Source organism: Ostrinia furnacalis, unplaced genomic scaffold, assembly GCF_004193835.3.
Source record: "Ostrinia furnacalis isolate ACB-3 unplaced genomic scaffold, ASM419383v2 OfSCF3149, whole genome shotgun sequence".
Classification (NCBI taxonomy): domain Eukaryota; kingdom Metazoa; phylum Arthropoda; class Insecta; order Lepidoptera; family Crambidae; genus Ostrinia; species Ostrinia furnacalis.
Genome location: NW_021133388.1, coordinates 90,545 through 104,054, shown reverse-complemented (window position 1 = coordinate 104,054; position 13,510 = coordinate 90,545). Strand labels below are relative to the sequence as shown.

The following is a 13,510-nucleotide window of genomic DNA, read 5'->3' as shown; positions in this document are numbered from 1 at the left end:
CGATTTGAAACCTATGTAAATCGAATGTCAATACAATAATTTGGTACATCGATTTGAAACCTATGTAAATCGAATGTCAATACAATAATTTGGTATTACCAATCGAGCTGATGATATTTAAACATCCAAAAGAAATGTTGCTATTAAAAAGTGATAGGAAATTTATAATTCTATATGGCGCATATTTTCAATTTGATTTTCCTCAAATATATCACGGAATTTAAAGCTGATTTTATTAATACAATTAGATTAAATATCAGACTATATCTTGCAATTAAAAATGTTTGCATATATTAAGGTATAATTGAGAAAAAAAATAAAAACAAAAATCACTAAAATCATTTTTCCCAATTAACTGAATGCGTTTACGAAGCACTTAATACGTTTATTAAGTGTAGTTTTAAGAGCTCTATGAAGTATAACAATTCTGAATTAAATGTTATTAGTTAACGAGTGAGAATAGTTTTGCATAATTTAGAAGTAAAAAAATAGGTAACTTTGAATTTCTATACCGCGAAAACTACTTGGAATTTTCCAACGGGAGTTTTACTATCATGTTTGTATAACTGAGCTCTATACGGTTCATCAAATAAATGAGAATGTCCGATTATACAGTCTCATAACATACTGTGCGGCGCTTTCATATGGTGACCCCGACGTGAGACGATGTTGCCATGCTTCAAGCATCAGGCGTTAGGCCTGAACAATGACGATCTGTGACAAACGAAATTTCACTCAGGTGAAGCCGCGGGCAAAAGCTAGTTAATAAATAAAGGTCAAAATGTATTTCTTTTACTCGTTGCCGGTGGGCTAGCAGGCATCATACAAACCTTAGGAATTTCATACATACTTCACCCGCGTGAAATTTTGTCTGTATAGCCTGACCAGGAACATAAAAACCCTGGCATAGAGGCGTGTCAATTGCATTTGATAGTGCAACACTGAGTACAGTCGTACGTGTGTTAAATTAATAGGCTAAATTTATGTATCAGGATTCAGGATTACGGGCTAATTTGATATTTTCATAAATTAACGAAAAAATATTATTAAAGGTAACCTGGTTTAAATAAATTAAATGAAACCATCAATCGAGCTACTAGGATTTATTTTATTATTCATCAATAATCAAATTCAGAACTTGAATATTCAACTGCAATGTCTGCTCATGAACGCTTCAAACTCGGTACTTCTTTCCCAATGAAGAATATTCACTAATTTTGTTTTTTAGCTTTCTGTATTCTCTGTTAAAAATAAAAAATACACGTGAAAGAATTATTTCGATACGTCAATCAGTTTCCAAGATATTGAATTTTAAAAGTGCGGGCGGCAGCCGGCCCGCCATTTTATGCGCGTGACGTCATATTACAGTGACCGGCTCATATTTGTATGGGTGGAATCTTGCAAGCTGAATTAAGACCCAGTTCCAGGCAACCGATTAAGCTGAAATTTCGCAAACACATGTGATTTGGATGACCATGTAATATTATGATGACATGGAGCTGATCTGATGATGGAGCTGGAAGGTGGCCATAGGAACTCTATAATAAAACGACTTAAATCCATCGAGTTTGGGCTCGTTCGTTTTGTATTGATGAGTACTTTAATTCTATATAGTAATCAGGGTCTAATNGTTCCTGGTCAGGCTATAGCAGAAAAGCTTTATCGCGCGCGTCCTTGTTTAAATACTGGGATAAAATCTATCCTATGTCTTTTTTTAAATTTCATCAAAATGATAGGTATTTTTTATAAATTAACTATATATATACCCATGATATGTAGGTAGGTACAGTCGAGTTCATATATATACTGGCAATGCCAATGTTTCAAAATATTGTTAGCGCTTTAACGATTAAAATATTTCAATACTAACTCAAACATCAATAAAATGTAATCATAATTATAAACTGTTCATTAAAATTTTCCTATACTGTGCTGCAATATTTTGAAACTTGTGGCATTGCCAATATATTTAAGAACTCGACTGTACCCTATTATAAGAGTAGGCGCACACCGCTGATTTTTAGTTGGCCGATAGTTATGCCCGATTTCAAATTGTATGAAGAATCAGCCAAATCGAATCGGCGTAGTGTGCGCACTCCCATACATGCCCATACTGATCAACAGCCCGACTAAACTAACGGCCGACGAAAAATCAACGGTGTGCGTCTACTCTAATATGGGATCTTGTCTGGCCAGCGTTGTATGTAGGCCAAATCCTCTATTTGCCTCTAGTAAATTATCGAAGGTAGATATCCTGCGAGCCTGATGATGATGGTGTCAACTACCCAATTTTTATGAATGCAATTGTTCAAATTAACATGAACACTAGGTTAAAGTAAAAAAAAACTAAGCTTAGGTTAATTTACATTTTTATTACATTATCTTTCAGATAAACAATGTGGCAGACAATAATCGCCGTGTTCTTCATAACCACCATCAACTGCCGCTAGATACTTCATATCGAAGAAGAATACGGGTGAATATCAACAAACTCGTTTTTTGCCTAATTCCGGTGGCGAATTTTAATTTCCACTTTTCAAAACTTTTTTGTGGCAGAAATAATAGTAAATAACTTGTATTATTCAATGATATGGTAGAGATCAAAATATTATTAATACTTCTTGATAATTTCAAATTAACATATCGTTAATTTGAAATTATCAAGAGCCACCGAAATTGTATTTGAGCCACCGGAATTAAGAATCAATCCACTGAAATTTATTTATACAGCGGAATTCGGAATGTTATGGATGATTGTCTCAAATTACTTATTTATTTGCAATCAATTAAGTGTTATTATCCAGTAAAGATGTTTATAATTAAAAACAATATTCAGGCCTGTGTTGTGACCCTAAAAAGCATCAGATCTTCCCATGTGAGTCGTAAGAGCCGACTAAGCAATCAAAATACTGGGCTGCAGCATCTTTCCAGGTATTATACTACCATACTGGAACTACCAACCAGCCTGCTAAGATCATGCTAAGATCAAGATCCATATTTGGGTTGGCGACAGAGTGGCCGAGTGATGTCACTAAAATTGTAATGTCTATAATAGATTCGGCTAGAGAAAGTATCCATGGGTTTCACAGAGGTTGGAATTATGCTGGTGTGTTATAGTTTCATTTGAGAAACAGTGAACATTTTGTATGATATTACATTAGTATGTATTACGTTTGATTTATAATATTTTAAACTATTATGTTGCATTTTTTACTATAAAATTATCACTATTTTATTTACCGTTAAAATAGATATTGTTGCAATAAATCCCGTGAAGTGATAATTTTATACGTTTGATTTTTCATTGGAAGTGAAATAATGTGATCAAAATTGTAGTCATTTAATTAATAATAATGGTATCTTCAAATCAACTTTAAGTAGTAACAGTAAGTAAACGTGTTAGCTAAGTCAAGAAATCTGAATGCATAATAATAATTTTAAGCACAGAACATTTTTGTTTAGTTTTGATCCTGTTGTAATTATTTCTGTTAGTAAACTAAGGATTCGGTTAGAAAAGACAAACAAACAATGGTTTCAATATTAAGGTTTTAATTGAAAATATAAACATAGAAAAGATCACCAGACGTGTCAACTAAGCACGAAAACTACTCTTGGATCTGGTCGCAATCGACTGGATGTACGAGATTTGGTCAGAGAAGAACGATTTTACTTCTGTCAAATCAACTGACAAGTCTTCTTTTGTTATTTCGGTCAACACGATAGCAAGCAGGTTGTACTCGTAAATTTTGTTATTGTGTCCCGCAAATAATATGAGAGTCGTATCCAAAGAGATGGCACTTGGCTTCGTATCTAAAATTATGTCTGCAAATTCAGAGGTGCCATTTGCGTATGCCAAGTACGTATTCTTACCAGCTATGACTGGAACAGCCTCTTCTACGACGAAAGGTGGCCTCAAAAGCTGAACATCAGAAGGATGCGCTGGTAGTCCTTTGATGCTCTTTACGGTACCGTCTTCGGCAAGTCTAACATAGACGTCTTTCTTATTATCCACGAAGTACAAATTCTCAGCCGAGTCCAACACAATTTGTTGGGCGTCCTTCACATTGGTTATCTCTTCCTTTCTAGTGCCATCATCCGTGACTTTGTAAACAACATTTTCTGCTGTTAGAATGTAGTAATCGTTGGTGCCGTTAATGCTTACCGCAGCGATGGCAATGGTATTGTCGGTCACTGTACCATATTTTTCGGCTTTTTTCTCCTGTTCGTTGAATCTGTAGATGCCGTCGGAAGCTGCGAAGTATACTTCTTTGCTTTGGTCACTGGACGCGGAGATGTCGTTGCCGTTTTCGAGTAGCTTGGTTACTTGTTTGTTTTTCATGACAAAGAGGCCTTTTCCTTCTTCGATGAAGAAGATATAGATGTTTTCATCATTGGAGATAACTTCTACATCTTCTGTGTCATCGAAGTTTATGGAGTTGAGTGGGACGACTATTTTGGTGATATCTTTCTCTCCGGTGTAAATGACGAATACTTCAGGGAATAAATCTTCGATGATGTGCAGGGTGTCGTTATTGGTGGTGGGCTTGGTGGACGCCAGCCCGACCAGAAGCAGTGCCGTAAAGGTGGCCAAGGTATTCATGGTGTCTGAAAAAGAATGAGTGAATGACAAAAACTGTTTATTTTAATGATAGGTGCTGGTAGGTAGAAGTAGAACGGTGACAAATATAAAAGGCTATCGCAAAGTGAAACTAAATCCAAATTCCTATTGTTGATATTCGAAAACTTAATTGAGTTACATTTTAGTAGTTGTAAGAAGTAAAATCAGCCAAGTGCGTGTCGTAGCACGCGCAGTGTAGGGTTCCGTAGTTGTCCATTGTTACCACAATATATTTCAGAAGCAAGCAATCACTTCATCTAAAGTCACTTTTCATATTTTCTTCTAAGGATTTTTTTACTGGTTAAGAAATTTTGCAATACATGACTCAAATGACTATTTACTCTTTTGCCCGTTTTCACCATCAATCCCTTATTTTTAAGTGACCCCTATGTAAATAAAATTCCTCTTCTTTGTTACCATAGGGTTCACTTAAAAATAGGGATTGATGGTGAAAACGGGCATTAATCTACGAGTAACTGATGTATCTTAATCGTTATAGTTTTCCTTAAAAGTTCATGAAAAGCAGTATTATTACGAATTTTTCCAGATTTTTCAAGCCAACCGTGTAATTTTTAGAAGGGGGGACGGAACTTAGCTCATAACGTCGCTTGCCTCTCTAACTGACGTATCTGACATTTTTTTCGAAACTGAGTTATCTACACCATCATAATCAATTTTGCAAGACGAATCGATCTGTCTAATCGAATTGAATTTTTCAAAATGTCAGTTACGTCAGTTAGAGAGGAAAGCGACGATAATAGTGCGCGGTTTTGAGTTCAAGTCTCGAGCTAACAAATACGCGCTGTAACGAGCTCGCCGATAGCAATAGGTTACTGACACTGATATGATTCTCTGTTTGATGACCAAATAGAATGCGGGTTACGTTTAAGAAGATAAATGCATTAAAAATGTATTTAAATACTAACTGTCCCGAGACGTCTTCATTTCTTAATTCCCGACAGTAACCTCCTGAGACCCAGACCCCTAAAAATTGTCGGATTGTCTTGAATTTTGGAAGGCAGGCTAAGTTTCATATGTACAACTAACAAAAAATGCGAAAAAAAATCTAGCCCCCCTACATACACCAAAATGGGGGGTGTCACCAGTGACACTACGGGTTTCAAAGACATTAAAACGGGCTTGAATTAATTAATATTTTAATTACTTCAGGTATGGTAAAATATGTGTTTTTAGTTTCAAATTGATCTGCAATTGTTTAGAATCGTATAAAATTTACTTTTTAACAGCTTTTATTGAACTTGTTATTACAAACTTTAATTTAACTTGCAAAGATGTGTGAATGTATGTTTGAGTAAAATCTTGGAAGCTGAATTAGAGCTACTTCCTGCCAACCGATTGAGCTGAAATTTTGCATAGACATGTAACTCAGATGAAACTTCAATATAATGAGGTCATGGAGCTGATCTGATGATGGAGACGGAAGGTAGCCATAGAAACTCTGTGACTAAACGATGTAACTCTGTCGAGTTTTGACTCATTTGATTAGTACTCTGGTCTTGGATGATATCCAGGGTCTGCTCTGAGGAAGGAGCATCAATTTTTTCATCATCTGTCTCATCAAAGTTGCATAACATTGACTTGACGTTACCATCAGACAATCCTAAAAAGGACCATATTTCAAGTCACGAGTGCCCAAAGTGTCATCAGTGACACTCGAATTAATTGACGAAAACACTTATTACAATAGAGACATTTTAATAGTTTTATCGCACAATCTGAGAGATATATTACCGTAGCACACAGAAAACACAAAACAATACAAAAAAAATTGTTTTAAATAATATTTTCTTTTCTTGGAATGTGTCATGTCGGAGGTCGCGCGAATTCAAAATTTCAATGAATGTTTACAAAATCAAAAACCCTTTCGTGCGAGGCATAGCAATTTTTTGGATATGTGACATATTCCAACGTTTCACACACTTTTATTAATTTTCATAAATACCAATAAATGGCGCTGTAAAAAAAATATATACTCAAGTGTCACGAGTGACACCGGGGGTCTCAGGAGGGTAAGAAACGCAATAAAAAGTGAAAGTACGGATTTTTTAAATAATGTGCTCTAAACTCGAAATCTAGTCATTATTTTCAAACGTTTGTTTACAGATAAACGAAGCAATTAATATTAGTAAGAAAAAAGTACAAATAAACTCCAAACGCAGCAATTATAGCCAGATACTTAGGCAAAGCTGATTTATTTTCACTTTTTCAAATATTTTTTTTTTGTTTCCTTATGTGCTTTATTTTTTTCATATTTTTTTGGGATAGTATGTACATTAGTAGAGCTACCTCCCCTATCAGTTTGATTCACCAATTCTGGGACACCCTGTATAAGTAGATGATTAATCTCCATAATAGTTAACTAAAAAGTGTGATAAACATTAAATTCGACTTTATACATTTACAAATATTTTATTTAAACATGTTTTTTTATACATTTGGTTAGTTTTAAAAACTTATGTTTTTTTTAAATATTGCTATATGTATAATCCCGTTAACCCCTGCCTCGTGGTAAGCTAAATATTATATTTCAGTGGGTTCATCACAATAGTCGATTTAATCAATTAATTCTTACATCACACTCTTAAACATAATTCATATTATAAATGCGAAAGTTTGTGAGTGTGTGTGATTGTTTATCACGTCTAAACGGCTGGAGCTTTAATAAAATTTGGTATGGAGTTAGCTGACACCCTGGATTAACACATACGCTGCGGTAACACAGCGGGGCACAGCTAGTAAATAAATAAATAAATAAATAAATAGGTAGGTATATAAATCGACTCACCTCTCCGGTATATGTCACCAGAATGACTAATCAAGACTCGACTTAATGTTTATATTTATAATTAAACGTTATCGAGTTAACACTTAAACGTCTTTGTACCTATTGTCAGGACCTTTTGTTTCGCAAAAATAAGATTACAATATTTGAGTTGCATATTTATTATTCTAGGAAGGAAGACTTTTTACAGTTATTTAATCACTAGCTTTCCGCCTGCGGCTTCGCCCGCGTGGAATTTTATCTGTCACAGAAAAACGTTATCGCGCGCGTCCCTGTTTCAAAAACCGGCATAAAAACTATCCTATGTCCTTTCCCGGGACTCTTAACTATCTCTATGCCAAATTTCATCAAAATCGCTTCAGTGGTTTAGGCGTGAAGACAGCAAGACAGACAGACAACTGACAGACAGAGTTACTTTCGCATTTATAATATTAACGTAAATGCGCCTATTACCGCCAGTTTAAGCTGACTTCGGATAAACGTTAGAAAATTAGATATAAGACGTGGTGATAGAAAAGACACTTTAATTTATTTATAACAATGATGAAGTAATCTTTGAATTCAAGTAGTAACAATGAGTATTCAATNAGGAGCCTATAGAATGTTTTATCGCGATGCTAAGAAATAAAGCGGTGGTTATGAAATACTTCCCGACAAATAAACTAATGATTTATAAAATAAGAGGCATACCTACGTGTTAAGGCTATTAACGTTCGCTCGGGGCTCGGGTTGGCTTTTTTCTTTGTTTATTTTATGAATAAACGCACTAGTCAGCCAAAAGGTGAATTACTTTAATATGTTAGTGTTATAATTTTTAATTATATTATTCATTAATTTATTACAGTCACATAAATTGATGCTAATTAATCACTCAGATTCTGAGGACTGAGGATACATCGAATTTATTATAAAATTATCTTTTAACGTATTAAGTTACTACAATTTTACTGATCAGTTATTAGACCTTAAAATTTTCAGTTTGTCTAAATTTAAGTTCTAAAGTGCTTTTTGTCTTAAAAAATATGAGTTCGTAATGAAATCTTGTGTTAACACTACTAACAGTTTTTATTAATATGTGGCAAATATTGCACACAAAAGCAAAGAAAAAAGATCACGGAGTTTGTGATAACAAACCAAGCATACTCTGGGATAAAAATTGTACAAAATAATAAATATCGGGTGTCCAATATCGTCCTAAACCTTGTGTACCTAGACTCTTTGCAATACTGAAGTCAAGCAGGACGTAAAGGGCTTCTATTTGGAGGGCCAAAGATAATATGTATTGAGCTATCTAATCACTAAAATGATCAAAAGCAAAATTATGATGAGTACGGAAAAATTAAAAGCAGCTATCTTCGATGGACTGCAAATCCGTGCTCTTATAAAAGACTGTATTTGTAAACCATATAACACAAATTGAATCTGAAGCATGGCTAAGGTGCTTTAGTAGTAAAATATTTTTTGGGGAATGTTAGAACACTAGAATAGATATTCTTGTGTTCAAAATTGGTTGCTAAAATCTTTCAAAAATTACACACGCCAATTTGAGTATTAAATTGTATTTTTTACAATAGCCATTTGAACTGATTCCCACATAATGTGGGTGATTATAGTAAGGGACAAGGAGAACGGTTCCTTCCACCAGGACAGCAGGATAGTGGAAAAAAGATACCAAGGTACTGGCTGTTGGACTTTAATAAGTGATTATGCTGAACAAATCCATAACAGAAAACCTTACAGAAAACGTTTTTGTAGGTTTTTTCTTTATTTGATAAAAGGCATATTTTTTTATAGGGTAAGAGTCTAATCCCCATCTTATCATAAAACCCTATCTATCAAAGTAAAAATATTTTGAATGCATAAAATTAGTATTTTCATGTCGGTTTTCTCAGAGAAATAGCTAATAGTCTTTATTTTAATCTAATTCGACATTCTAATAATTTTCTAGTATTCAGCACCCTACTCTTATACTGAATTGGCTATAAGCTACTATACCGCACAATAACTGTCCCCATTGGGGACAGCGTTATTGGGCGTAAATCAATATAAAAATCAAATAATGCACTTATTTTTAAATATTAGATAGCAATATTAGGGAAAATGCCATATAAAACAATTCAGCCTAAGGATTAGATGGGCACAAGTACAAGTAATACCCAAAATCACAACAACAGAAATAGTAAAATACAGTAACCAGCTAAAATATCTACTTTAACGAAGACGTGATCAGTGAAGTATCATTTCTATTAGGTTTTATTTTATATCAAATAAGTACTAATTAGAATTTAACAGGTTTTTATAAAATCTATTGTCATACATTATTAGAGATATTCTTTAATGTTCATTGCAGTTTTATGCCAAACCTATGACAATTAATGTATGGCGTTAATTGATTTAATTATGTGAAATATTCTTATGAATCGATCAAGACAACAAAGTGGAGGTTAAATGCGTAATTAAAGATATAAATACTAAAATAAGAAACTTAATCAAAATTCTAACAACGCCATGGGTCGGTATTAGAAACCAAATTATGAAAAGTGTTTCTATTACCGCCCTTATTTAAAATTGTATTTAAGCCACATAAATACAGCGAGAGGGCTATATTGAGGGTTTATTAAGGAAACTAAAGTACGAATTAATATTGTTATGCAAAAACATGTTGGTATACTCATTTTAAATGTGTTAAAATCGCTAATTAATAACAAGGTGCACCTTAAGTAGCTGGGAGCGCGTCAGTATGAAAAGTGCGTCCGTTGCGGGCGCGTCCCATTTAATGTGAAATAACTCCGTTTACTGGTTATTTACGAACACAAACTTTAATCGTTTTGATAGTCAATAAACATATCTAGATATTTTTTAAGTAACGTGTTTTCTGGAACCTGTTATTATGTCTTTTATGAAAGAAAGAAAAATAGGGCGGTAATAGGATACAAATTTTGGGGGGTCGTTAATAGGCGCACTTACGTTAGTATAGATTATGCAGTATAAAACGTTCGCCAAATGGGATTCACATTTGGGAAATTAACTTTCGTCAAAAAAAAGTTAGGCGTAATAAAAAGTTGCTAAACAAAATTCGGCCAAACAATATTGTATTTTACGCTTAAAGTTTGTGTGCCATAGACAATTTATTTTATTGGGCATAAAAATATCAGGCGATTCGATAGAAACAAGGGAAAAATATAATTATTTCGAAAGGCGACTCTTAACGCTAGAAAAAAATTAAAAACTAGGTATCACTTACATAAAATGAATAAATAAAGGTCAAAATGTATTTCTTTTATACGGGGGGCTAGCAGGCAAAATACAATCCTGAAGAATTTTATGCATACTTCGCCTTGTGAAGTTTTGTGTGTAGCAGAAAAAATTTATCGCGCGCGTCCCTGTTCAAAAACCGGTATAAAAACTATCCTATGTCTTTTCCCGGGACTCAAATTATTTCTATGCCTTTCATCGAAATTATGGGTATTTTGTTTAAGGCGATTAGAGTCCTCAATGACCTTGGGCGTTTGACCTTCACGCCGCGCGAAACAATGTTTCAAAATATTGTTAGCGCTCAAACGATGATAAATATAGATATCCGTGATAGAGAAACGTGTTAGCTAAGTCAATAAAAAATCTGAATGCATAATAATAATTTTAAGCACAGAACATTTTTGTTTAATTTTGATCCTGTTGTAATTATTTCTGTTAGTAAACTAAGGATTCGGTTAGAAAAGACAAACAAACAATGGTTTCAATATTAAATAGGTTTTAATTGAAAATATAAACGTATAGAAGATCACCTGACGTGTCAACTAAGCACGAAATCTACTCCTGGATCTGGTCGCAACCGATTGGATGTTCGTGGTTTGGTCAGAGAAGAACGATTTTACTTCTTTCATATTATCTGACAATTCTTCTTTTTCCATTTCGGACAATATGATAGGAAGCAGGTAGTACCTGTAAATTTTGTTATTGTGTCCCGCAAACAATACAACAGCCATCTCCACAGAGATGGCACTTGGCTTCGTATCCAAAATTATGTCTGCAATTTCAGAGGTGCCATTTGCGTATGCCAAGTATGTTTTCTTACCAGCTACGACTGGAACAGCCTCTTCTACCACGAAAGGTGGCCTCAAAAGCTGAACATCAGAAGGATGCGCCGGTAGGCCTTTAATGCGCTTTACAGTACCGTCTTCGGCAAGTCTAACATAGACGTGTTTCTTATTATTCACGAAGTACAAATTGTTAGCCGAGTCCAATACAATTTGCTGGGCGTTCTTTACATTGGTTATCTTTTCCTTTCTAGTGCCATCATTCGTGACTTTGTAAACAACATTTTCTGCTGTTAGAATGTAGAAATCGTTGGTGCCGTTAATTACAGCGATGGCAATAGTATTGTCAGTCACTGTACCATATTTTTCGGCTTTTTTCTCCTGTTCGTTGAATCTGTAGATGCCGTCGGAAGCTGCGAAGTACACTTCTTTGCTTTCGTCACTGGACGCGGAGATGTCGTTGCCGTTTTCGAGTAGCTTGGTTGCTTGTTTGTTTTGCAAGACAAAGAGGCCCTTTCCTTCTTCGATGAAGAAGACATAGATGTCTTCTAAGTTTATTTCATCTAAGTCGATGGGAGCGTCTTCATCTACTGTATAGTCGAAGTTTATGGAGTTGACTGGGACGACTATGTTGGTGATATCTTTCTTTCCGCGATAAATGACAAATGCTTCTGGGAAAAACGCTTCGTTGATGTCCAGGGTGTGGTCATTGGTGGTGGGCTTGGTGGACGCCAGCCCGACCAGAAGAAGTGCCGTAAAGGTGGCCAAAGTATTCATGGTGTCTGAAAAAGAAGGACTGAATGAGAAGAACTGTTTATTTTAATAATTGATGTGCTGGTAGGTAGTAGGTAGAAGTAGAATGTTGACAAACGTAAGGCCTATTTAAAAGCTTCTTTGTTCAAGTGGCAGTGGGCGGGGCACATAGCTCGAAGTGCTGATGGCCGCTGGGGCAGGAAAGTTCTTGAGTGGCGACCACGAGTCGGAAGACGTAGCGTGGGCAGGCCTCCCACTAGGTGGACCGACGATCTGGTGAAGGTCGCGGGAGGTGTCTGGATGCGAGCGGCGCAGGACCGGTCTTTGTGGAAATCCTTAGGGGAGGCCTTTTTCCAGCAGTGGACGTCTTTCGGCTGAAACGAACGAACGAACGAAAAGCTTCTTTAGGCAAAGTAAAAGTAAACCGATATTACAAGTCGGATTTTATAAAATTTATTTTGTATGAAAATTAAAAAAATAATAATTATGATATCAAATTTCTGACTTCACCATACCATTTATATGACCATGTTAACATGGGCTAGTGTCGGCTCATATACCCATTTACCTAACACCCTGTAAAATAATCACACCTACTACTATAGGTAGGTACTACTTTTAAGAAATCTGGGTATTCGTCAGGTAAAAGATAAGTAGATTATCAATTTGTTATCAAAAGTGGTTTTGACTGCAAAAATCAGTCAAAAGTGGTTTTGTCTGATTTTGAGTTTTGACTGTAACCTATACGTGTCCAATATTTTTTGATATTAATATTGATGGACTAAAAATGGTTTTAGGAAACTTGCTTAAATGAAATAGATAGGTAGGTATATCAGGAGAGGAGGAGATCCGTAAACGAACTAAAGTCGCTGACATAGCCTGACGGATTAGCAAGCTGAAGTGGCAATGGGCAGGGCACATAGTACGCAGAACTGACGGCCGATGGGGCAACAAGGTTCTGGAGTGGAGGCCGCGTGCCGGAAAACGCAGCGTGGGACGTTCCCCTACAAGGTGGACCGACGACATCGTAAAGGTAGCGGGAAAGCGCTGGACGCAGGCCGCTACCAACCGGGTAACATGGAAAGCATTGGGGGAGGCCTATGTTCAGCAGTGGACGTCCTACGGCTGAGATGATGATGATGATGATGAGGTATATCAATCGACTCACCTCTCCAGTATAATGTCACCAGAATGACTAATTAAGAGTCGACTTAACGTGTTTTTATATAAAACCTTATCGAGTTAGCACTTAAACGTCTTTGTAGGCCTATCTAAAGTCCCGACCTTTTGGCAAAAATA

The 13,510-nt window shown here is 35.5% G+C and overlaps 2 protein-coding genes across 2 annotated transcripts; both read right to left on the bottom strand.

Annotated features, from left to right (window-relative positions):
* Positions 1-3,529: 3,529 nt before the first annotated feature.
* Positions 3,530-7,514, bottom strand: LOC114357425 (uncharacterized). The gene is made up of 2 exons (XM_028311029.1): positions 7,425-7,514; positions 3,530-4,605 (listed from the first exon to the last, which is right to left on the bottom strand). Exon 2 carries the CDS (start codon positions 4,598-4,600, stop codon positions 3,593-3,595), a length of 1,008 nt encoding a protein of 335 aa, XP_028166830.1. The 5' UTR covers positions 4,601-4,605; positions 7,425-7,514; the 3' UTR covers positions 3,530-3,592.
* Positions 7,515-11,170: 3,656 nt separating this feature from the next.
* On the bottom strand, positions 11,171-13,398 carry LOC114357439 (uncharacterized). Its single transcript, XM_028311050.1, has 2 exons — positions 13,380-13,398; positions 11,171-12,240 (listed from the first exon to the last, which is right to left on the bottom strand). Exon 2 carries the CDS (start codon positions 12,233-12,235, stop codon positions 11,219-11,221), a length of 1,017 nt encoding a protein of 338 aa, XP_028166851.1. The 5' UTR covers positions 12,236-12,240; positions 13,380-13,398; the 3' UTR covers positions 11,171-11,218.
* Between the last annotated feature and the right edge of the window lie 112 nt (positions 13,399-13,510).

What these genes read in the sequence shown, in the direction of transcription:
- LOC114357425 (XM_028311029.1), bottom strand. Translation starts at nt 4,600, where the DNA reads ATGAATACCTTGGCCACCTTTACGGCACTGCTTCTGGTCGGGCTGGCG.
- LOC114357439 (XM_028311050.1), bottom strand. Translation starts at nt 12,235, where the DNA reads ATGAATACTTTGGCCACCTTTACGGCACTTCTTCTGGTCGGGCTGGCG.